At 50.5% G+C, this 23,844-nt stretch overlaps 6 protein-coding genes across 6 annotated transcripts; 3 read left to right on the forward strand and 3 right to left on the reverse strand.

Annotated features, from left to right (window-relative positions):
• Positions 1–1,271: 1,271 nt before the first annotated feature.
• Positions 1,272–2,626, forward strand: KVR01_008064 (uncharacterized protein). The gene is made up of 2 exons (XM_044782323.1): positions 1,272–1,909; positions 1,979–2,626. The coding sequence occupies exons 1-2, from the start codon at positions 1,501–1,503 to the stop codon at positions 2,563–2,565; spliced, it is 996 nt and encodes a 331-aa protein (XP_044643042.1). The 5' UTR covers positions 1,272–1,500; the 3' UTR covers positions 2,566–2,626.
• A 4,112-nt stretch (positions 2,627–6,738) lies between these two features.
• KVR01_008136 (uncharacterized protein) lies at positions 6,739–10,819 on the reverse strand (the record flags this gene model as incomplete). The annotated part of the gene is made up of 4 exons (XM_044793122.1): positions 6,739–6,803; positions 8,727–10,166; positions 10,223–10,484; positions 10,541–10,819. 4 exons carry the CDS (start codon positions 10,817–10,819, stop codon positions 6,739–6,741), a joined length of 2,046 nt encoding a protein of 681 aa, XP_044643114.1.
• A 2,374-nt stretch (positions 10,820–13,193) lies between these two features.
• Positions 13,194–15,264, forward strand: KVR01_008100 (uncharacterized protein). The gene is made up of 4 exons (XM_044783796.1): positions 13,194–13,807; positions 13,865–13,995; positions 14,093–14,169; positions 14,235–15,264. Exons 1-4 carry the CDS (start codon positions 13,316–13,318, stop codon positions 15,062–15,064), a joined length of 1,530 nt encoding a protein of 509 aa, XP_044643078.1. The 5' UTR covers positions 13,194–13,315; the 3' UTR covers positions 15,065–15,264.
• Positions 15,265–15,288: 24 nt separating this feature from the next.
• KVR01_008305 (uncharacterized protein) lies at positions 15,289–16,365 on the reverse strand (the record flags this gene model as incomplete). The annotated part of the gene is made up of 2 exons (XM_044784853.1): positions 15,289–15,737; positions 15,852–16,365. 2 exons carry the CDS (start codon positions 16,363–16,365, stop codon positions 15,289–15,291), a joined length of 963 nt encoding a protein of 320 aa, XP_044643283.1.
• A 1,179-nt stretch (positions 16,366–17,544) lies between these two features.
• Positions 17,545–18,503, reverse strand: KVR01_007790 (uncharacterized protein; the record flags this gene model as incomplete). Its single annotated transcript, XM_044794332.1, has 2 exons — positions 17,545–17,588; positions 17,648–18,503. 2 exons carry the CDS (start codon positions 18,501–18,503, stop codon positions 17,545–17,547), a joined length of 900 nt encoding a protein of 299 aa, XP_044642768.1.
• Positions 18,504–22,015: 3,512 nt separating this feature from the next.
• KVR01_007807 (uncharacterized protein) lies at positions 22,016–23,294 on the forward strand (the record flags this gene model as incomplete). Its single annotated transcript, XM_044786785.1, has 2 exons — positions 22,016–22,217; positions 22,289–23,294. Exon 2 carries the CDS (start codon positions 22,299–22,301, stop codon positions 23,292–23,294), a length of 996 nt encoding a protein of 331 aa, XP_044642785.1. The 5' UTR covers positions 22,016–22,217; positions 22,289–22,298.
• Between the last annotated feature and the right edge of the window lie 550 nt (positions 23,295–23,844).

The following is a 23,844-nucleotide window of genomic DNA, read 5'->3' on the forward strand; positions in this document are numbered from 1 at the left end:
CTTTTATATAATAAAAGAGGCTTTATTATATTTAGTAAATAGAAACTCTTTTAAAAAGAAAGAGGTTAAAGAGGAATTTAAATAGTTTAATACTTAAAATAAACTTTTATATCTTTATAAAGTAATAAGTTAAGAAGGATATATAATTTACTTTAATATAAAAAAGAATTTATATATAATTTATTTATATAAATAAATATAATTTAAAAGAATAATAAGTTTACAAAAAGTTAACTATAAAAGAATTAATTAATATTATTATTAGAAATATATTTTAGTTAATAAACTTATTTTGTTTATTAAATAAATTAATTTTTATATAATTATTTAAAAGATAAAGCTTTTATATATACCTATTTTACTTAATAATTAATCTTTAAACTTATTAATATTAAATATATATTATAATATAAGAATTCTTTAAACTTTAAAATAATTAAATTAATTTAGTTTAAGTTAAAAGGAGGATAACTTATAAAGGAGTGTTTAAATTAGATCTTAAAGTTAAGTAAGTATAATAAAAAAATAGGCTTAATTTAAATAGTTAAAACTATAAGCCTTTATTAAAAGATCCTATAATATATTAAGTAAGTAATTACTTATAAGAGTAATAATAAATATTAAAAAAAAGGAATAGGTTATTTTAAAAAGAGTTTTATATATTAATTAAAATGTATAATATAGATAATAATTATAATTAAATATATTAAAATATTAAATAAAAAAAGAATAAAAAATTTAATATAAAATTTAAATACTTTATATATATAAATATAATTTAATTAGGATAAGTAAAGGTATAATAGCTATAATAAGTATACCTTAAGGAATTATTAGTTTATTAGTTATTACTTTTATAATAAAATATTATAATAAGGGGCCCCTATAGGGCTTGGTGATAGACTATTTCTCTATACCTCCGTAGTGCGGGTTCCTTGGCAATACTCGGGAAAAATTGACGATTCACTTGAAGTGCCTCAGTTGTGTGGCTTTGAACAGAAACTGTTGAAAGGGAGGTATGTTCGGTGATCTTGTTGCGAAGACTTCCCGTCAATGTCTGCGGGATGATCGGCTTCTTATCGGCACCCTCATCCGAGCCTTTCCAAGTGTTGGTTCCGACAAATTAAGCATAAACAGGGGTGACAGATGCACAATCTCCACAAGCAAGTTCGTATCGTATCATGGATCCACACCCCGATCCTCCGCCATGCCCGTTCCCCGCCGCTGCCTAGAAACAGGAGAAGAAACCCACAAAAGCACCCGGGGGCAATCATCCTGCGGATGCAAGAACGGGCAGGATGACAGACGAATGCGATCATGAGTCGATCCCCTGCTTATTGCAGCCCACATTGGACTCGGGGGGCGAGCTCAAAATAAATCGCGGACTTGGCCTTGCAGATACGATCATCCGTTTGCCGTCCTCCTCCCCTCTCATACGAGCACTCGCCAGCTACCATTGCAACAATAGCCACAGTAGCGTTAATCCTAATAGTAATCGCCATGTTGTCCCCCAAGGCCGCCACCATCCTGAACCTAGCCCTATTGGCGTCCGCTGCCCCCAGCAAGCGCCAATCCACCGGCTCCGGGTCCTGCACGGATCTGCACATCTTCATCGCCCGTGGGTGGAACGAGGAATACCCCGGCCGGCAGCAGCACCTCGTCGACGCCGCCTGCAACGGGGTGTCCAGCTGCGACTATGAGGACATCAGGTTCGACGCGACCAATGCCAATGGTTTCGATGCCGCCGTGGAGGAGGGCCGCGCCTCTGGTGTGGCCCAGGTCAACGCGTACACGCAGCGATGCCCCGACGCCAAGATCGTCCTGAGTGGTTACAGCGAGGGCGCAGTGGTTGTGGGCAACGTGCTGGCCGACTCGGGTCTGACGCCTACTTCGGCCCCGGGAAGCAAGGGTAAGTCATTTTCTTTTAATACTCAGCAATTATGATAGGGTAATCGCTGATGTTTCTACCCAACAACAGTCTGCGCCGGTCTAGTCTTCGGCGACGTAAGGCACGTCGCCAATCAGCCTTACAACGTTGAGGCAGGCTCGTCCTACAGCGCCGAGACGCCTCGCTCCGGCGCCTCGCTCGAGCACTTCAACGCCTTCTCCTCGGTGCTGCGGTCCTACTGCAACGGCGGCGACAGCGTCTGTGCTTACGGCGACGGGTCAAGAGTCATGGAACCCGGCGCACACACCAACTACTTCGACCTCTACTCGGTCGAGGCGGGCCAGTTCATCCAGGATAAGTGTGTCGGTGGGTCATCTGGCGGTGGTGATGGCGGCTCGACCACCCCACCCCCATCCACTGGCAACATCTGTATGGCTGGCAAGGTGAAGGCCGGCCTGTCTGACAACTACACCGGCCTGTGCTCGTTTGCGTGCTCCAACGGCTACTGCCCTGATGGCGTGTGCGAATGCACCGAGTATGGCACGCAGGCTGGCTGGGCTGCCGAGACCGGGCAGGATGGATGCCCGGCTGCCGGGCTCGACGATAGTTACAAGGGCCTCTGCAGCTTCAGCTGCAGCCACGGTTACTGCCCCACTGGCGCCTGTGTGCAGTGCTAGGAAACCCACAAGCTTGTAGGGCACAATGGATAGATATAAGAATACCGACATTTTGCCCTGACATGTTCTGATTCAGATGATGTGACAAAGCTGGGGATGTCATGCATGCATGTGGTCACATTTGCTCGAGTGCGTCTACGGGAACCCCAAAGAAGTTCGCCAACTTGTAGAGCTGACGGCACGCGAGCCCGTGATAAAATGGAAACTGGTCAGTCAATGGAATCTGTGCTGCAGGGCAGCGATTCCAAATGGTCTCTTGCATGGTGAGTGTAATGTCTGCGCTGCTGGTTTTGGGATTACTAGGGTATATCAGCCGTGCTGTACTGATAGCCTCTCAGGGCCTGGGGTCCTCAGACGGGCAGCCGATACCTGATAACTGGTCAAACGGCCTTGATAACCTGACCGATCATCACTCCCGCCAGCACATCCAGCACAAGTCCTGGTCTGATCAAACTTGTCTGCTCTTCGGGTGTTGCTCAAGACCTCAACCTGCAACATACCGCAACTAGCAGCTTTCCCCAGCCTGGATCTCGAAGGGTGTCTGGCATCGATGATGATACTTTTTATGTTACGCAGTAATCCATGATACAATTATAGGGTGTTAAATTCAGCCGCCCCAAGTTAGCCTACCACAGCAAAACCACCACAAAGAAAATGAGTCTGCTTGAGCTTGAGTACCATGACCGAGTCGCCCGACCACGGCGAAATGGCCCAGACACTCATACACCGTGCTACAGTTCTTGCTGACCCGGCTGGTCGCTCTTGTCTTGAATAAGGAGCCCAGCGCTTTGCCATAGAGAATCAATCGTCTATCCTTCTCACCTGCCTCGGCAATAGAGTGTAACTCAAACCCTGTTTAATGAATTCCCTCCATTCCCTTCTCTCAAAATATACCTTTGGCTGCCCGCGTGTGTTACCTAACCACCTCCTGCTGCGTGATATCGCCATTCGTGGACAGCATTATGTGGACGATATATATGGCCGTATCTTCGTGAGAATGAGCGTAATTCTAATGCGGCAAGAACAAGTGCCGAATCACATAGCCCCAGATATGTATGCCGGTAAGACACTCAAATGGTGGCATGTTATCATTCTCTGGAAATCTGAGCTTGAGGTGCATCCAAACAGCTTCCGAGAGAAATGCGGAGTTGTCACGGCGGCGGAACATGGTTGGTTCATTAGCAGGCTACGTGGTGCAAACAGGCTCGATATCAGCGTGGAAGGGGTTGAAGGGGTTGACACGGTCTTTTTGATGGCTGAGATGGAGGGGGTTGTTGAGCGAAATGATGACCCGGAATGGTACAAAATGACTGCGTCTGATTTTCTGTATCAAATAAACTCATCGATTACCAAAACTCATGCTGGATTGACTTGAATCTGTGGCTGCTGGCGGCCGAGTACCGCACAAAGAGAGACTGCCTATGGAGTCATTGCGAATCCACCCATTGTGGATTCTCCATCCAAAATGATTCTCCAACATCGCGTACCAAAAAGATCAGGTCCTGTGTTGTCGCCTCGCCCTCATGTGCGACCCCCTACCAGCTGTACCGGTAGTGTTAATAATAAGAGAGACCAGGCATAGAGGCGCCTGATGAGCTCCCATATCCTCCCTGACTTGTAGATCCCCCCCCGTAGTCTGTCATAGACTGTTGACCAGTCGGGTCAGATATTGTGCCAAAAGGATATATGACCTTGTAGGGGTATAAATCTGGAGTTTTCTGGCGCGTGAAGCCAGCAGCGGCCCAGTCCTGCAAACATCCCTCTTCCACTGCAGATGAGCGGACTACAGTATAGGACTTCCCATCAGGACCTTTCGATTCTTCGCAATAGATTGCCAAGGCCGAGTAAACATCTCTTAAGAGCCTGAAGCATCCCTTGCCCTTAAAGAGAGTCCAATCACCGTTCTCATTACGTGTTGCAATTGTTCGATCCACGCCCTTCAAGGGACGCTGATGAAGACAGTGTACGCGTTGCAACATGAATAGAACTTGAGCGCTTAGCATTCAATCAAAAATGTTAGCCGGATTTTCTGACGAGACATGCCCCTCTCTCAGTCCGTAGGACCAGCAAATTAGGTTGAGTTCGGAAGAATACTTACATATAGTCTCTGCAGCCAACAAATACATTTTTATTCCACTGTGATTTGACTTTTTTGAAGGCAAAGCGGAGTAGCCTATTAGTTGAAAGCCAGCCTATAAAGTCACCAAGGGATTTGTTCCCAGAAGAATTGAAAGTCGTCTGTAGCTCGACGCACAGAAAGTTACCGTTAGGTGGCCCTTCCCATCTTTTAAGGTCCAGAACGACTTCTGCTCTTGTGACAGGCTCGCGTGTAATTGGATCTGGGAAGTCTAGGCCGTTTCTGTTTATTGTATTAACTTCGAGCTTGACGCCGCGCCATAGATTATTCTTGGGGTGCTTAAAGTCGAACTTCAAGGTAACGTGGTTCGTGATCCTGGTGTCAACTTTGGCAAAGCAAATCCAGGCACGTGAAAGGTAAAACTCGCGTTTATCAAAATGCTCGCACAGGGCCCTGATATCTTCAGTCGCCAAGAAATTCGCAAAATCGAATCTTTTCGCACCAGCCCACTCGGGCTTGTTGGCTGGTTGTTTGGCCTTGGAGGAAGATCCGCTAGGCATACTGTATTCGCTCAGCGCTGTACGGTAGATCTTGTGGGTGGGTTGTCAGTTTTTTCTCTAAGACCTTTTAGAGTAAGGGACGTTTTGGGTCACCTTTTCTGATGTACGGTAACAGTAATAATTAGCTCTCTGCTGTTCCTTTTGGTTATTTGTGCTGAGAGCCCAGCCTTGTCTTTGGGATCTCGAAAATTGTTCTTGGTGTTGATCAGTTGGTGTTAATCAGTCGATGTTGATCAGTTGTACATGTGTGGTAAGTAAGTTCCAAGTACGACTCTGTGCTGAAGTGGGCGAGATTTATATACTGAAAAATAATGTATTGCGTCACTAAAGTCGATGATGTTCAGCACATAGCTTCTGGCCGCAGCGATGACTTGTTTGTTCAGTCTTTGCGTGACGAAAGACCATGACTGGCGACAGATCATTGAACTTTACACCTTAAACGAGAACCTGTGAATTAGTAGATTCAATCCCAAGGATATTGACAGCTAAAGGTATGTACGCAAGACTCGGACACACTACACCAAAGTAACTCAGAAGTGCAGGGTGACAGAGAGGGGACTGGACCAGTAGTGACAATATGGTACAAGATTAGGTCATCCAAGCTGTCACAGTAGCGTGACAGTAAGGCCTCAAGCCCTTGAAGGCAACGGCGACCTCGACGCACGTTTCTGGTTGTATCATCCTTCCAACCGCCGAGTGGCCCCTCTTGTCATCGGGGGCGCTGCGGATGGACCCCGGGGAGCGTCAGTGAGCTGGACGGGCAGCGAGGGCCTCTGCGTCAAGGAACGTGTCGCAAGCGATGATTGTTGGATAATATCCAGGCGCCCCGAATCCACGATGGTGCAGTAAATTGACCACACACATCCGACCCCCCCCGGGGGGGGGGGGGTCTGGGCCACCATTTCCCACTAAAATCGCTACTTTACAGGAGTCTAGATCTTCGGAATCACAACCGGAATAAGAAGGGAAAATATTTTCAAACTATCCCCCTCAATATGAAGTATATTAAAGATATATACTGCATTAACTTCATTAAACTGCCTTACGTATTGAGTAGAAATGTGACCTAGATGTGCACTTACCGACTTCAATAGGCACCAGGGCGTAACACACTCATGTGGTTGAACTCAAGCCAGTAAATGGCGTATAGGCCGTCATTTATTTACTATGACACCATTGTATTCGCATACTTCTCATAGACGGTAATGAGATAAGTACGGTATGAGAGATTCAAAAGATCTTACTCTACTAGATGTGCAAAATTAGATACTCACTTATTTGCATCTACCCTAGGGGACCTACACCTCATGGTCTCTCTGAAATTGCAATAGCACCTTGTCTGCTTGTTGACATATCTAGTAGTTATGTAGGCTCATTAGACACTTACTCCGTAGCGCTGTGGTCATCTCACCGTGGTAAGCTGTTTCGCGATAGGTCTCTGAAAACGTAATGCACCTAAAACTGTCTCACAACTCCTACCATTGTAATTCGTTAGAGTACCTGACCAGTCTTGACTGATCATTCATAAGCGAGAGGTCAGCGATCTGCAAGCGCCGGGGTCGCAGTGGCGTGCGAACGGGTAAAATCGGTAAGCGCATCGCCTATTTGGTGCTTCTACGTCCCGTATTACTTTGCCCGCCTTCTGCCCTTACCGGATCTAGTAGTCACATGTGTAAGCATGCATCACAACGTTACCAGTATTCGTGGCAAAGCCCCAATAGAGGAGCTCACGATGGCATCTAATTGGAATTCTTTGTCGTATTCATTGAATTCCTCAAGCATCGTCGGACCACTCTGCTCGGGTGATGTATACGTCCACGATGCTTGAAGTAGGCATTGAACAACATAAATACCGAGACGGTCCATCGATTTCAGAGACCACTTACCCTGTTTCCAGCATCATCATCAGAACATCTTCAATCCATTCGCATCACCACCACCCGACAAGCCTTCCGAACTTGAAGTCCTAGACTCTACCACTATCAACATGAAGTCCACCGTCGTCGCCCTGAGCCTGGCCACTCTCGCCGCCTCAGCACCCGCCACCCGCCGCCAGGTTCCACACTACCCGCCGACCTCGAAGTCGCAGGCCTTCAAGCTCGTCGCCAACGTGACGGACCCAGCCCTCGACTTCAGCCCGTCCATCAACAACTGGCTCGTGCAAGGCTACCACACCGGCGCCGGAACCAACGCCGCCGTGCTCGCGGCCTTTGATGCCGCCACCAACCCTGGCCGGGTCTTCTACGAGAACGGCACCAGCGACGAGTTGGCGTACCACACCACCACCCTGCTCACCGACGCCGGGTCGCTTCCCATCCCTTTCTCTTGGCAGGTGCAGTCCTCCACCGAGTTCGACGCTCAGTACCCAGCCCAGCACCACGTGTCCATCAGTGTCGGAGAGGCGACGCCCGCGTACATCGCCAACTTCCCGGTCGTCTACCCCACCGTGCAGAATGGCCTCGGCCTGGGAACCTTTGTGGCGTGCAAGAACGAGTTGCCCGGCAACCCTACCCTGGGTGAGGTTGTCACCGTCAATTATGCCTACGCCAGCTTCGAGGCCCCTGAGGGCTATTATGAGTACCACGCCAACATCCCTGAGGGCTGTGTTCCCATCAACCTGATCCCGGAGTGCGCGGCGCTTGACGCTTCGGCTGAAGCCAGCCACGAGTTTGCCCAGTCTGAGAGGTGCTACGAGGATGTCTCTGCTATCAACTGGCCCGAGTACGGCCCCTGATCATCCATTACATCACAGTCTCGTTTTGAGTCTGAGTTCCCCTCTGTCCTTGGCCATCACGCGCAATAAGATGCTCAGTTCGAGTTAAAGCGGCCGGATGCGGGGGAGTTGAGATTCATGTCGATGTGATTCCTGGGTAGTATGGCAGCTTATGAGGATGGTACAACGAGTTCATGATTGGATGTGCGTCGATTTCTTCAAAGATGGTGACGAGACATAAGATTATAGAGTCATTTAATAAATTGTCTATTTTGCATTCTACCACGCATCGTTTGTGTCCAGAGCGTAAGCAAGCAACCATGTGGGGCAAGCTTAAATAGGCGCTATAGGGCCATGTGGGAACCCAAACGCTGACATATGACATATATCGAATACCAAATGAATGTTTCTGTTAGCACCGAGCAGAAGTGGAATTCGTGGTATAATGTATAACAAATACCAATCATCTTTCAGGCATAGCTATCTCTCCTTGCTTGACACATTGTTCCCGTGGAACAGATCAGAAACTCGCCGAGAAGGTTGTTCCAAAGACAACAATACAAGCGAGCAAATACGCGTTGCACCACACCGGATAAGCCCTAGTAGCCGTTCGACACCCTCAATTCAACTATCCCAACTAGAAACTGCCTTATTAGTTTGAAAGGTCAAGCATTTGTAGCAGGACCCGTGCCCAGCGACCTCCAAACTCCCCTTGCACCCTTTGCGATAGCATGTCGCCCGTCCCACACTGGAAATACTACAACAGCTCCGAAGGCAAAGAACTGCCAGACAATAGCAACCGTGGTCCAACCGCTGAAGAACGATTTCGTAAAAATGTAGTCTCGGTATAGTGGCATAGGCCACAGGACAAAGGTCACCAGCACGACGACGACAAAGAATACCCAGGCCACGCGTTCCCAGAGTCTTAACTTTTGGAGTGTTGCTTCGTCGAAGGGGTGTTGAACGTTGTCGAGACTCATCAGCGAGGATGTCTTGGATGCCTCTGCGGACCTATTTTCTTTCTTCGATTCTGGGTCGACTATGTGTTGCTGAACTGCCGAGGTGTTTGACAGGGGGGGTTGGTGGTCGAACCCATCGCTTTGTAGAGTCTCATCTCCAGCATTCTTCTCATTATCACTTCCCGAAGATGGAGTCAAGGTTTTATCTTCCCTGTGCAGCATGGCCTCGTCGGCCAGCTCTATCCGCAAGAACTCTCGCCAGTCGAATTTGGATGGCCTGTACAATGATACCAGGACTGAGTATAGCGCAGGTGAGAAGAAAGATCCAATGGCCCCGTACAGAGCCGGAAGGGGGTTCTGTGTCGTCTCGATGGTCACTCTTCCGTAGAAGTGGTATGCCGTGCCAAGCCATATGGCGAGCCCAGTGAAGAAGCCTAGCACTGGAGAAACAATCGCTGCAAGACGCGTCTGTCGCGACCAGCCAAGCGTTAGAGCCAGAGGGATAATACCTGGGCAGCTGACTACAGGTCTAAGATAACCAAGCCAGGTCATATTTGCCCCGCCATAATTCAGAGCGATTGCAACTCCCGACATGAAAACGCCATGCAGTATCACGGTGAGGTGGCTCACTTTGACCAGTTTCTTGTCGGTTGCTCGTGGGTTGAGGTATGTCTTGTAGACGTCGAAGGAGAGGATACTGCTGACTGCGATCATGGATGAGGATACAGTGCTGGTCAGGGCCATGAAGACGAGGACCAGAAAGGCGATTACGCCTTGGTCTCCAATCAAAGCCTTGATGGTGTATGGCATCACGAAGCCTGCGCTCACCTCCGCAGCGGTAAACTGGCCAGGGAACGCTGGGAAGACGGGTGTGTTGTGGATAGCTCGGGCTGCGAGGCCGATTACAGTCCCCAGTCCCCATGGAATACCGAAGATGGCTAGTGCAGCCAGGTTATATCCTGGGACCGTGGCGTTGACCTCCGTTGCGAAAGACTTCTGCCAGAATGCCGTGTCCATAACAACCAGAGCCAGGTTGCCGAACTTGAGATCCAGACCCCAGATGATAGCATCACGGGACTTCATGGTGAGAAGCGATCCTTTGTAATTTCCCGGAATGAGGTTCTCGGATGCAGTTGCCATGACCTTGTCGTACAGGCCATACAACCCCCCAATGGCATCATGGTGGAGTATTGATAATGTGAAGTAAATGATTAGGATGAGAGCCACCAGAGTATGCAGAAAGTCGGTCAGAAATGTAGCCTTGAGACCTCCCACAGCGGTATAGAGCACCACTCAGAAATTGTCAGCGCCAAGGGCGGTTTGAATGTCTCATAACAAGTCTACTCACCTCCGAACGGTATAATAATACAGGCCGCCACGAAATGCATGCCTGACACTCCGTATACAAGCTGTGAGCCAGTTAAGATCATGCTAGCACATCCGAAGACATTGTTGATCAAGTTCATCACAATAAAGACACCATGCCCAATTTTGCCATAACGCTGCTTGATAATCTCGAGGGATGTGTGGGCATATGGTACTCGAATCTTGGCCATCACGCCGAGAGCAGCCATCAAGGCGATCTGGAAGCAGAGACCGGATCCCCACCACTGCATTATTTAGCCTCATTGATCATCACCTTCTCCGATGGGGCAGCGTATCTTACCAGTGGAACAGCCAGCCCATATCTATAACACATAGCGGCACACATGACAGTCTCGTTGATCCACATCCAGCTCGAAAACACAGCCGACGCCGTCAACCCCGTGCCCACGCTCCTATTGGCCACTAGGAACATCTCGGATGTTCCAGAGTCCTCCGCCAGGTACGCCTTCTGGATGCGAACCGCCGCCAGGATGACGACGCAGAAGAGAACCCCGAGGCCGATGAGCAGCCCGTAGGCGGTGCCCTGAGGGATGAGCTGCAGACCCGCCACGGAGACCATGTTCGCTCACTGACGATGCCTGGTGGGTATTGGGAGTGCCACTAAGCGGGTCGGAACAGGTCTTCGGCGGGCTCGGCAAGGCTTGTGTGAAAGCTTGGTCTGTCGTTTGATTGCTTGGGGCATTTGTGATGCACTTCATTCAAAAGAATCTGGTTGTAGGGGAGAGCTGGACCTGCCAAGTCAACGGTCAAGACAGCAACTATACCAAAGAAATAGCCATTTTAAGCGACATGGGTCGAGGTTCTGATATTATGCCTTCCGGCAATTTCTGCTGTCGGCCCCATGCACAACCACATCCACCTGCATGCTGATGATGGGTCCGGTGTGGGCGGGCAAAATCTCCGTGGCCTCACACTGGGTGCTGGCGGGAGCTCAGCGGATAAGTTCTGCGAGAAAATCCATCACGCTGTTGCTGTGGGCTATTGCGTTATGAGAGGATCGGGGAGCCGTGACGGCCGGCCTTCATATCCAAGTGCCAACCAGTGTGCAGGCACCACATTGATGGAGGATGACGTGCTCGGAGGGCAACATGACGAGATCCCTAGAACCGACGAAACTTTTTAGTCCCGCAGATAGGCGCTTCTGAGGGTCGTCGTTGGATGCAATATTTGACAAATTGCAGGATAGATGACCACTTTCGCGAATTACATTCGGTCGCGGATGCCTTGATCTCTCGTTATAGGTATACCTTTTCAATCAAGGGGAGAACGCGTGGACGTGTCGTAATATATTCGCTCTTATACCAATGCATGTAAGCGGATCTAGGCTGGAACTGTAAAATGTTTATCTTGCGCCTGCTATTCAACATCCCTACCATTATAAAATTGCTGCCAGCTCAGCTGACAAGAGTTGGGATTCTCTACCTAGCTCCGCTGTCGAGCACTTGAGACACTTCCGCTGCCAACAATGTTGAAAAGTACTGAAAGCCTTGACGATGGACTCGGAGAGATGGAAGTAGATTCATAGATGGATTCCAGTATCGGGTCATACTACACTACAGCGATGCTTCAATTCCTGGGGTGCATTTAACAACGCACATGTACGTCTGAAGAATTTTAAGAGTGTCACTGTGGAGTGCCGAAGCTTACTTTCCGAGGTAAGCGGTTTTGGGATTGCCATCTTCCCCGGGTTTGTCTGGTACAAGGAAGTCTCATGTCACGATATTACAGAACACGTGCATACAGGAGGTTAGGAGTACAAGCTACCTAGATGATGGGGCGGAATTTGAATGCCAAGTGGCATTAGGTCGGGCGCTGGAAGGCCGCCGGGTAGGGGCCTTGGATTAGGAGCTTGAACTTTCACCCTGTACTTCCATCCTATTGGACGCTATTCCGCAGGTATGTGCCTAGATACCTCTAAGCCGTAAGCCTGCCACCGAAGGATAAGCCCATAGGCAGCGATGCGGCGGCCGCACCATGAACGCCGTGGGATGGGTCATTGTTCATAACCATCTTGCTACAACTCTGATGGCCTGCAGCCGGCAACAACATTGAGAGATTTACAGGCAGATTCGGGTAAGTAATGGTACATGATGACCTTCGATGTCGCCATTAATTATAGACTACCTGAAGCCACTTGTCGCCTGCAAGTACTGCGTGGCAACGATCCCCAAAATAGATAGATCTTCGGCCAAAGAGTGATAGGGCTTGCCAAGATCCACCTACAGACGCCCGTAAGCCTCCAGGGTGGTCCCAGATATAGCGATTGTGCTACCGGATTCATACTAGCACGGAGTTCGAGTTACACTGCTTCCCAGTTCTCCCCGCGCAAGTGACTGCCACAGTAGACATTCCGCATCTCATTCCGCGGCATTCAGCCTGTGTAGAAATGAGACGTCACAAAGAAAAGAAGCAAACGGTTGCCATGGCCTATGAATTTGTAAGCTTTTATTCTTAACTTGTTAGTGATCTTATTTGCATTGAATGAACGGTAGACGGCCAGCTGCCAGTGTTGACAAACAAATATCAACATGCCAACTGCCAGAAGTGCCCTGCAGGCAGTCCGAAAGTCGACCCACCCCGAAAGTCGGCAGATTCCAGAGTCTGCAGGCACAAAATGTCCCCCAAGTCTAATTATGGAGCGTTTGACAGATCAACGCCCTGCCGAGACATGCATCAGTAAGCTCGGCTAGTACCACGCATGTGCATGCTCCAATGGCTACCCTAGGGTAGCCACGCGTAAGCTTTAGGGTGCCAACGGGACCCATCTCACCGCATTCCTCGCCTTGAAAAATGCTACTCTTGCGCTGCGGCTGAGGATTCGGGGAACCATGTCAGCCCGCAAATACCACATGGAGCTGACAGGCGATCCTTCTCATGGGAAGTGCGCCGTCCTAACCTTGGAACTAGATGATAAGGAACAGCCCTAGAGAGAAGTCTGATGATCCTCTGAGCAGCGTAGGGTATTTATCCTTTTTGGCCCCCCTCGAGTGTCCCTGCCTTCCCTCATGGACTTCCCATCTCTCTCACAAAGCTCAACTTAGAAGAGAAACGCATTATGGCGGAACAATATTCATCGGGTTTTCGATATACCATCGAGCGAACGTATCCGTTTCGATGGTTCACACCGCTTGTCACAGTTTGCGGTGCAGCGGCAGTTGTTCTATTCACTTTCGTCAACATTGCTGCGGACGGATATGTGCAAAACGTCATTTACACGACAAACCCAAATTCCACGCTGGAAGAGGAACACTGGTACCTGAACGCACCATGGTCATGGATTAGTACTGCCCGATCATCATGCCAGTCTCCAGGAGTTGCCATAGGCAATCCCTACTACACATCGAATCAACAATCGGGCAGCTACACCGTTACCATGATGAACACGACTTTAGGCCCAGACGACGAGGCTGTCTATCCAGGTCTGAATTCCAAGACTCTTGGAACCACGGTCTACTTGAACAATACACTTCATGACTGTCAGATGGGGGACCTCATGGTTATCTTCACATCTCAACAACAACCAAGCTCCGCCAGGCTACAAATTCAGGTATGCTGATCATCCTCGAAAATACGCAACTTCGAAGAGAGACTAATCACCACGCAGTCTGGACCAATATACTGCAAATTTGACGCTGGTATTCCCGTAAACATTACCATCGAGCAGTCTTTCAGTGGGATCGAGTTCTTGTTTCAGCAACGGTCCAGCTTGAGTCAGTGGGCTGTCTATGACTTCATGTGGGTACCCCTCAACTATAACTGCGACTTTCATTTCGGCGTTCAGAGACCAAGACAAGAATTGAATTGAGCTAAATGTGAATATGTGGTACCATAGGCAGTCGAGCTTCAACGCGCTCATGACTGAAATCCACGGCTTGAACAGCACCATTGAATACACTGGAACCACACTAGGTGAGCTCGCGATGCGTGTTTGGTTTATGATTGACTATACACTGACCACATGAATTCAACTTCAGGCCTGAAGAAAGCCGAAAATGCAGACATTACCGCAGACGACTTCTTCTCGACAACGATAATCAGCCCCGGGCAGAGCGGAAGCCTTGTATCACCATCAAACAGCAGCCAAGACGGCGAGCCATTCCCCTTGGCTGAAGGCGACCCGGGAAGCATAGCAAGACTGCTCGACGTCTTTGCAAAGTCATACTACTCCGCGGTCATGTGGGACCTCAACTTCAACCGAGAAACGAACGCATTCGCGTCTGGCGCCACATTGGACTACCTCGTAAACACCATCGCAGACGCGACCGGGAATGACACGGTGACGCCGAGTCCCATCCTCGGCTCGCCTGACCTGGTCGGCAACCACGCAAGATTTGAGATGCAGTATATCTGCTCGGTGCCCCAGAAGAAGGATACGGGATCCCTGATCATATCAGTCGTCGTCTCGAACATTGTCCTGCTGTGCGTGTTCTGGAACATCTTCAACTGGGTGGCACTGCGGTATCTCCGGACCCGCGACCCGAACTGGGACATGTGCCGGGGTTGCATCCTCCGCAGCGAGGCAGATCGGACCACTGCCCGGGCCATGGTCATGGACCTGGAAAAGGACCCCCTCTGCGAGAATGATGAGGGTGTGCAAGTGGCCCCACCATATGAGAGCCAACAGGATCTACGAAGGGATCCACAGATTTGGAAGAAGCCTAGATCCTGGTCGGTGGCGATCCCTGCCAAAAGCTCCCAGAGCTCTTTGCGGACTTTCATATTTAAGGAGGAAGGGCATGTCCGCAAAAACAGCGATGACATTTCGGGCTGGGATGAGAAGTTCCCAGCGGTTCCGAGGCGATGAGGATTAAGCATTTCCATGTATAACTCTGAGTTGCGGCGCACTACCTAGGTAGTATGCTACCTGCTGGCTCCATGGGCTGCTGGCCAGCCATAGATATAGATACCCGGTGGAGACACTCAACTTGATGTGCAAAGTGTCTCTTTACCAAAACCAAATTCTCGGAATGAGATGATCCCACGCCCCCCACGGTATTTTCCTCATAAGATTCAATGTTATTCTCCGCGTTAGACCGGAGATGGGAAGCCATGCATTTCAGACAGGATCTGCGTAGATGCCCCCACAGCGGCATTGCATCCAGTAGATATAGCTCCTGGGATGACCTTGTACATAGTCATGCAGTCTCCTGCGGCAAACACACCCCTGACGCTGGTCTGATAGAACGGACCTTCAGCCTGAATATCCCCCATCGGGGTGGTGGCCAGCCCAAGCTGTTGGACGAAGGGCCCGGATGGCTCCGTGAGCGGCTGGTGGACCAGGAACTTTTCGTCCTTGCTCGCTCCTCCGTCTTCAAAGTCCAGCGTCACGGACTCGCCGTCTCCTTTGGTTATGCGCTTGATGACCCGCGGCTCGACGGTCCACTTTGTCTTCTGACTGACTGCGGGCACAAGAGCAGCGGTGAGTGCGTCGTTCCCTTGGGTGTACAGCGTAACGTTCTCGCTCAACTGGGATGCGTCTATTAGGGACCAGTTAATAGTAATCTCCTAGCGCTGCAGTTTCTCTCTCCGGGAGCCGATTGGCGCGGTAAAACAAAAGAGCCCTCAATGTTCCCTTATGTGGATGCACTTACTTTCAGCGGCGTGAACGGCCATACCGACCATCATCTCGGTCGGGAGCGGGATGGGAGCCATGGCCAGCACTCCGGCAGACTGGGTACCTTTCTCCTCATAGCCTTTGCAAAAGAGACAATGGAAGATGCGCTCGCCCCAGAGGGATTCATAGCCCTCGATCCCGGGGAAGATATCCGAGGAACCGACCGCGAGCAAAAGCTTGCGGAAGTTCCAGTCCTTGCCCACAGCATCAGTGATCAAGAAGTGGGAATCATTCTTCTTCTCAACCTTGTCGACTCGGACATCATGGAACTCGATAGTCTTGTACTTGGAGAGACCCTCCCGAGACTCACGGCGGAAGTCTTCTGGGTTCTTGCCTTCGTGACCAGGAACCATGTACATACCCGTCGCCTTTGCATTTCGGTACTTTTTCGAGTCTAACACAACCACGCTGTGAAGTTGGCGGGCCAGGGTAGCCGCCGCGGTGAGACCAGCAGGCCCTCCGCCGATGACAGCGACGTCGTAGTATGCCATGGTCGTTCCAAAGTTGCGCTAGGCTGCGAGATGGTGGTGGAAATCTTGAACGGATCTTTGAGAGAATTTAAGAAAAGAGAGTTGAAAGATCCAGACTGAGGTGTGCCTGAAATCAAGTCGCTAATAAGAGAAGGTGTTGGTGGTCAGTCTGTTGGTCCCTAGGTCTGTTGGCGCTTGCCGATCCACACAGACAACACACTGGCAGTGCCCAGGTGGAGACATCCATGTCCAGCACATTATGTCGCAAGAGCCCTGGAGACTAGTCTATGGAATTAAGTATTGTTCGACAGGGTTTCGTATCGGCTGATTGACAACCGTCATTTCAGAGGGGATCACAGGACCATGTTCATTACCAGCACTTGAGCTGGCTCTTGCTCACGAGCCTGGCTCGATAGATATCGTGGAGGACGAGAACATAAAACTATCGACTCCGTGGCTGGAGGTCCTCAGGTTTGGCCGCCAAACGCGTCAAGTTGTGCAGCAAAGTTCAGCAGAGATGATGCAGTTCAGAATGGCATTCATTCTGGTCGTGGATTTCATGGGGACAACGCACATATCCGCCATCAGTCACGCCACACCGATTCTCTATGTGATCAAAACCTGTTACAAATCATTTCCGATGAAATGTATAATTGTCTCATTCTCAGTGGCTACGGAATATTGAAAATTTCACTGCAAGGTCGTATAGGAGTAAGGGTTTCAAATAGCAGACTGCAAATCGAAACCTTCCTAGTCGATCACTGGCCAGGCATCACTTGGAGGTGCATTTTATTCCCTGCACAGTCCCCTTCTCTGTGACGCTACTTAGGTGCCATTAGCGACGCCGCACATGTTGTGGATGGCGTTCTAAACTAGTAGCCCACATTGGAAGACTATCGTGACGGTCCGAATTAAGTGGCAGCTAGTTTACTAGGAGCATGGCCGTAACACCTATCATTTCTGTATTTCAAGACCGAAACAAAAGTCTATCAACGAAGATGAAATACAAACAACTCGGGTCTTTGGGTTGTCAAGTCCTTGAGAGTTATAAATTCACATTCACCATCCGGATCGATTCGCGATTTCTGATGCAAGTGGGTCGGCATTACCTCCCCAAATGCATCGGCGTCAAAGACCCAGATCCCCGCAACCTCGCTGAAAGTCCTCTCTTGTCTCCGCCAAGTCTCCTCACCGATCCTGTCACCCCGAGGTGGCTGTCTGAGATCCTCCATGCGTGTTGCAAACTGTGCGTCCGATTTCTCCAGATACCGCACGAATTGTTGCCGTGTGGCACACGCCTCACTCCACTTCAACGGCCACGTCGCCAAAAGGTAGCGGATCTGCATCACGCTCTTGGACCTGTCCACTCCTAGATTGTCGAGGATGCAGTACCAAGAATAAACGTCTGCTCTCGGATCCACGCGAACCACAACGCTGGCCAGATCCCCCTCCTCAACAGGCCTGGGATCGGGACCGACAGAAGAATACTCTGTCGCCTGTTCCAAAGTCCCCTGCGCGGCAAACGGCAACGATCGGTTCAGGTGGAATCGACCCCCACCGTTCGCCCGCGGATACATGCCTTCCCAGCCGTCCACCGGCTGAACAACGCTGTAGAATGTGCGCAGGCCCGTCTGTAGCCATTCCCTCATGAACGCCGCCGCGACTGGATGTAGCGGAAGTGATGGGCTGTGGGTGCGGAAAGGATTCTGCGCCCCGGCACTGCCGCCGTCCTCACTTTTTGGCAAGGATGTGGCGTAGAGCAGCCTCTGCATATTCGCGAGACCCCTCCCCAGCGCAAGGTGCGAGATCCCGCGACCAGCTGGGTCATTTGCCAGGGCGTCGTGAAGGAACGCCACCAAGGCCACGGGTGGTGTGAACTGTTCCAGTTGCATCTCCAGGATGTCGGTGTCCGGGTTCACGTAGATTTGGCCCACCGGGTCTCCGTTGAGATGGTGCGTTGGGATTGTAATGCGGTAGAAAGACAAGAACACCTCGCGTGATTCTCGGTTGACACCCATCAGGGCACGGGACCATTGCTCGAAGCGCGGGACGTTGACGTGGTACGGGTATGAGCTGACGATGTTGCCTAGACTGTTCCGGGTTTTATAATGCATGCGTGGCGCAAAAGCTTCAGGATCAAAACCACGAATAAACTCCATCTTGCCTCCCTCCACCATGCGTCTCGGGATACCTGGCTGGCTGATAGAAAGGCTGATGATGCGAGTGGGCGGGAAACAGAGCTTCCATATGTGCAGTCGAAGCTCAGAGGGCAGCTGAGGAAAAATCGGAAAAGCAGTGAGGTTTGCACCCCGGGTCGGCAGGGGAGTTGTGCCCAAACTATCGTTGAAGATGCGACGAGTCTCGGAAATGGATGCCTGCTCGACTGGCATTCCGCAAGACGTCGGATGTGGTTCCATGGTGCCAGCAGCGTATCGAAGGGCTGAAGGAACCAAAGTCGAGATGTGCGTCAAGGCGCCCAGTTGTCTGATACTTGAAGAAATTGCAGCAGCAAGAGGCGTGATGACCTGCTAAACTCCTTTTCCTGAATATGAAGCTTAAGAGTCTACGTGCGTCAACAGTCTGATTGAGACGGTCGGGGATTTAAATGCTCTGCGGAGTCTCCTCCAGCCGCTAAACCCAACTTGGAGTGCGCATGTGTGTGTGCCCATGATTGGGTCAGGTGAGAGAGAGTAAGATCAGGCACCAGCAATGGTGAAATTACACACCTACCGACGTCTTTCCAAGAAATCAGTAATTTCACGGGTACTGGACCAGGTTGTATGGTGAAGGCTTTCAACTACCCTCGATGGAGTTGGAATGAGAGCGAAGAGGAGGCAGGTCTCTGCGTGTGACCTGGTAATATAATACGTCGCTATAGCAGTTTTGAAATGTCAAGACTAAGCTCAAACCATTTCAATCTGAGAAAAGATGGATGTCGCGGTCCTTGTCATCGGTAACGAATCTTTCCATGACTTCACACTTGCTCGCTCTCGGGCTTCATCCTCGTCATAGTGAGTTAACACTGTCACCTAAACTGAAGTATCCCTGCTCTGGTGAAAGATGGTCTTGTGGTTACCCAATTCTCACGCGGCGGCCTGACTACAAGCTCATGAGCATCGAGGGAACCGTTCTGCGTTCCAATGACGATGTTCAAAACATATGAGAATAATTCAATTGATTACTGATAGACGAAAGGATCCACACTCTTCTTTAATAAGCACAGGACAGCTGACGGCTGAGTCACGCATTCCGGCTCCCATACCGCATTGCCAATCACCGACATAGTAGCTTGGATGAGAAAATAGAGTCAGCTGAACAAGAACGAGCTCGGCCCGAGGACAACTAGATGGTTAGCGAGAGTAGCGAAGGTCGGGCCAGTACCCCGACCAATATTCTATGTGTGCGTGAGCTTACCTAGGTATGGTGTCACGTAACACACGTGGCTTTCAAGCATACGGAGTAGCTGAGTCGGTATCCGAGGATTGTCTCATGGTCTTACAGTTCCACAGGCGGCGACAGCAATATAGGTCAGACCGGGGCGTCAGGTCCGGGGATGACAGTATCTAGATCGGGAAGCACAAGGACCTCATAATCCGGGGCCTAGATGGTGGAAGTTGTACGCCGGGGATCCGAAGGAGGGACCTTAATACGTAGATCTGAGCCTAGAAATTGAGACACGGAGGAAACGGCTCGGGGAAGATGGCGTGAGTTTTACTCATGCGTTGTAGAAAATGGTGTATGAAGGCGTTTGATAACCTCAACTGTACCACCAGGCTCTGGGAGTGATGAGCCGAGAAGTTGAGGGTGACGAGCTCACTGTGACAAGGCTTGGGCGCGAAAGTAATACTATTTTCTCAGTTGCTAGTAGATAGAGCGAGTCACTCCCGTTGAAACTCTACATATCATGTATAAAAGCCTCGCTTTTTCCACCGAAAGTCTCGTTTCCCTCAACTCAAATCCAGTACAGAACCAAAAGAAAAAGTTCAAACTTGCCAGCTCGAATTGGAACACACATTACCTGAAGGAACCCCAATCGAACACTCAAGATGCTTTCCATGAACACCATCACCAAGCTCGCCCTGCTCGTCTCGGCGGCGGCCACCTCAGTCGTCGCCTTCGACGGCGACATGACCTGGTTCACCCCAGGCCAGGGTGCCTGCGGACCCAACAACGGGCCCGACGACAGGGTCGTGGCCCTCAACCCCGTCCAGTACGGCGGCGGCAGCGCCTGTGGCAAGACGGTCACCATCCACTATGACGGCAAGACCACGACTGCCACCGTCGCAGACCTGTGCCCCACTTGTCCCGACGGCGCCATCGATGCCGGCAAGGCCGTTTTCCAACAGCTTGCCAACCTCGACGTTGGGAGGATCCGCGTGTCTTGGGATCTCGCCTAGAAGTGAGGAAAATGGTGGTATGTTCGTAATGATTGATTGTGGTGAAGAATCCCCCAGGCCGTGCTAACAACCCTCCCCAGGCGGTCTGACAGTATTTGGCAGACACTCTTCGCGCATTTTCTTGTTCAAGCAAGTTCCAATACACGGGCGGCCTCACTGGAAAGGCTGTATCCAATATGCGTTGATTTAATCATGGGCTTGGGGCTGAAAATTCATGCTTGGCAGTCAGTCAATCAAAAAACGGCCGAGCTCAACTTTGGAATGAATCTGAAGCAGTCGCGCACAAGAGCACAAATAGTCCACAAGAAGCTTTACCACGGTGTTATGAGATCGGAAGACAGCTGAAAATTTTTGTGTCATTGGTAATGCTCAGCAGATCAAAAAACCAATGAATAACCTGCTTGCCTTCCGGGCTTCCAAATTTCAAGCCCCGCCTTGAGGACGCCACATCCCATGAGTGGAAATGCCGGCAACATTCTCTCATGAAAAATCCGGGACTATTCCAGATGCCTTCGAAGCATTTACCGTTAGTCACCGTGTAGAGTCCCGTCTGTCACTTCCTTGCTTTTGTGGACCGTGAGGTAATGCTTTGGTAGAGGGGCAAAGGTGTGATTGCGCAACTGGGCACACTGGTATGATGGCAGTCAGGATCCTGAATTCAACTGGCAGTAAAAGTGCCAGAGACGGTGTTGGAGCCCTAATCCTCTGCTGGCCAGAGCAGCTGAAGGGTAGGCCCAGCAGGATTTTGTATCGTGCATTGATAATGCGTTTAGCAGCTGCCACAGTTGACAAGGGGATGTTGCTGCTGTTGCTCAGGTCCAGCTTTGGGTTGGCCATGGACCTAGGGGCCCTGACGTGGGTCACGTGCACACTTCTTGTAGTTCACTACACTGTTTCCTGGGCTGTTGGAAGTCTGAGCTTCGAGAGGTGTGGTCGGGGCTAGGTACCTAGGTACCTAGGTACTTAGGTACTTAGGTACTTCAACGTTTGACGATGCCATGGGCAGGTGTGACCACCCTCGTCAGGGTTAGGGTCTCAAGCATCACCTCTGCAGTAACACCACACCTGTTGTGAGAACATCAATTCTGCTACCAAACAACCTGCTCAGATAACAGAAACAGTTGAATGCCAGTCGCTCAGGCCGATGCCAGTGATACTGTCATAGCTCCCAGAACCAGCAACCCACCCACACCACACAGCTGAGGCAGTACTGTAGGATTCACTTGAAGTATGTCTCCACACAAGGTACTTAGGTACCTACCGCAGTCCGATGTCTTCGACCACCGCACCAACCTCCGACCTTGGAACCTTTCACAACTCACCATCCCTCGAAATTTCCACCGTCTCGAGCACTTGAGCGACGGCCGATGGAATTCCTTCAGTGAGAGCCTGGCCAATCTCTCATCCAACAAAAACCCACCTTCTTGACAACCAGTCATCCACCTCTCAACAGCCCATCTGCTTCTGATGCTGCAGGTATGTCAATGTTGCTTGGAAGATGCGTTTGTTATTGATTCTTGAAATCTCGACTGACTTGAAACCCACAGCTACGCCATCATGTCTGACCAGGATGCCATCAACAGGCTGGACCACGCCGTCAAGGTTGCAGAGGGCACCAGCACCCACTATGACTACTATTTGCGTCACCGCAAGACTGCAGCCCAGATCGCAGAGGAGGGATTCCCGCTGTTCAAGAACTTGCCTCCTGAGATGCGATCACAGATCTGGAAGGAAGCCATGCCGCCCTATGGCATCTACACTGTCCTGATGCTCGGCCGAGAGGAGCCCAGGCCTCAGCAGCCTCCCGCTCCCGCACCCATCGCCTTTCGCGTGGTCTATCGCCTCGAGCCTGTCCCTCGCGACCAGCAGGACGATGAATTGAGGGTACGCCTCGACAACATGCGGACCATCCAGGCTGTCAACTCGGAGGCGGCGCACGAGGTGCAGATGGCCTTTCCTACGACGATCGACTGCACAGGCGGCAAGATACGGTTCAACGCCGTGCACGACAGCCTCAACCTGTCGGATTTGCAGTGCCTCCTGGGGTGCGGATTCCTCGAGCGATTCGGGCGGTACACTCAAGGTGCAGTCGTTTTTGCAAACGACTGGCACAAGATCCCACACACGATGCTGTTCAACAACCATGCATTGTGGCTGCCCGCTGCTCGTAGTTTGCACCCCGATCGTCAACTCATGAAGGGATTCCTGGACTTCCTGGCCGATTGCACCAATTTGAAAGCGTTGGGTCTGACTTGCGACATCCCTTGTGCGGTGTCCCCCCGCTTTCTTTTAGGCTCCCTGCCCGATCTTGCGTTCTATCCTCTCCTCACACCGGCCATGAGGAATCCATTTTATGAGAAGGTCTGGCGCGGGCGATCTCATTTCAGCGGACTTGGTAACTTTTTAGTTAACACCGGGGGCATCAGGGCTTTTCTACACGAAATGGATCCTGCCCGATTCCCGCCGTACCCACAACCAGCCACCTTCTCCCCCACGGAGAATCATCTTCAATTCCTGGCTGTGGTCCCCGTCGGCGACGAGGAGTTTTTCTAGAGGTGGCTAGGTAACTACAGGGCGAAGTCTATCTTTTAGGATGTTCGCCGCACCAGTTACCGAGGTCCTGAGCTGGAGGTTCCTCGAGTATTTGTCGGCCGGTGTTGTGGGAAGTGTTGAGGAGTGTGACGGGTATCAACTCGTTGCATCAAGAGAACTCTTCGACGGCAGATGAATGGGCAGCCAGTATCAAAGGCTCGCAGTCATGTTACATTGCGCACGCCAGGGGCTTATGTTCCCGCTAGACACAGGTCAGCTTCAGCTTCAGCTATCTGCTCGGTCGAGGATGTGGGTTCTACAGTTGACGAGATAGAGCGTTGGGGCACCCCTTTAGGAAGAAATATACACATATTGAAATCATGAAGAGGATACACGCCCACTGATGGGACTAACCTCAAGTGCTTGGAAGGTACCGAGCCAACTCGCTGTTACACGACCAACGGCCATGTGTCGGCCACATACCTAGGTACCTAGGTATTACAACTACATCGGCAACCATGAAGATGGGTGGTTGTTGCTACAAGCTATGAGACCTAAGGTGGCTATCAAC

This window comes from Diaporthe batatas, assembly GCF_019321695.1.
Source record: "Diaporthe batatas strain CRI 302-4 chromosome Unknown Contig00009, whole genome shotgun sequence".
Lineage (NCBI taxonomy): Eukaryota > Fungi > Ascomycota > Sordariomycetes > Diaporthales > Diaporthaceae > Diaporthe > Diaporthe batatas.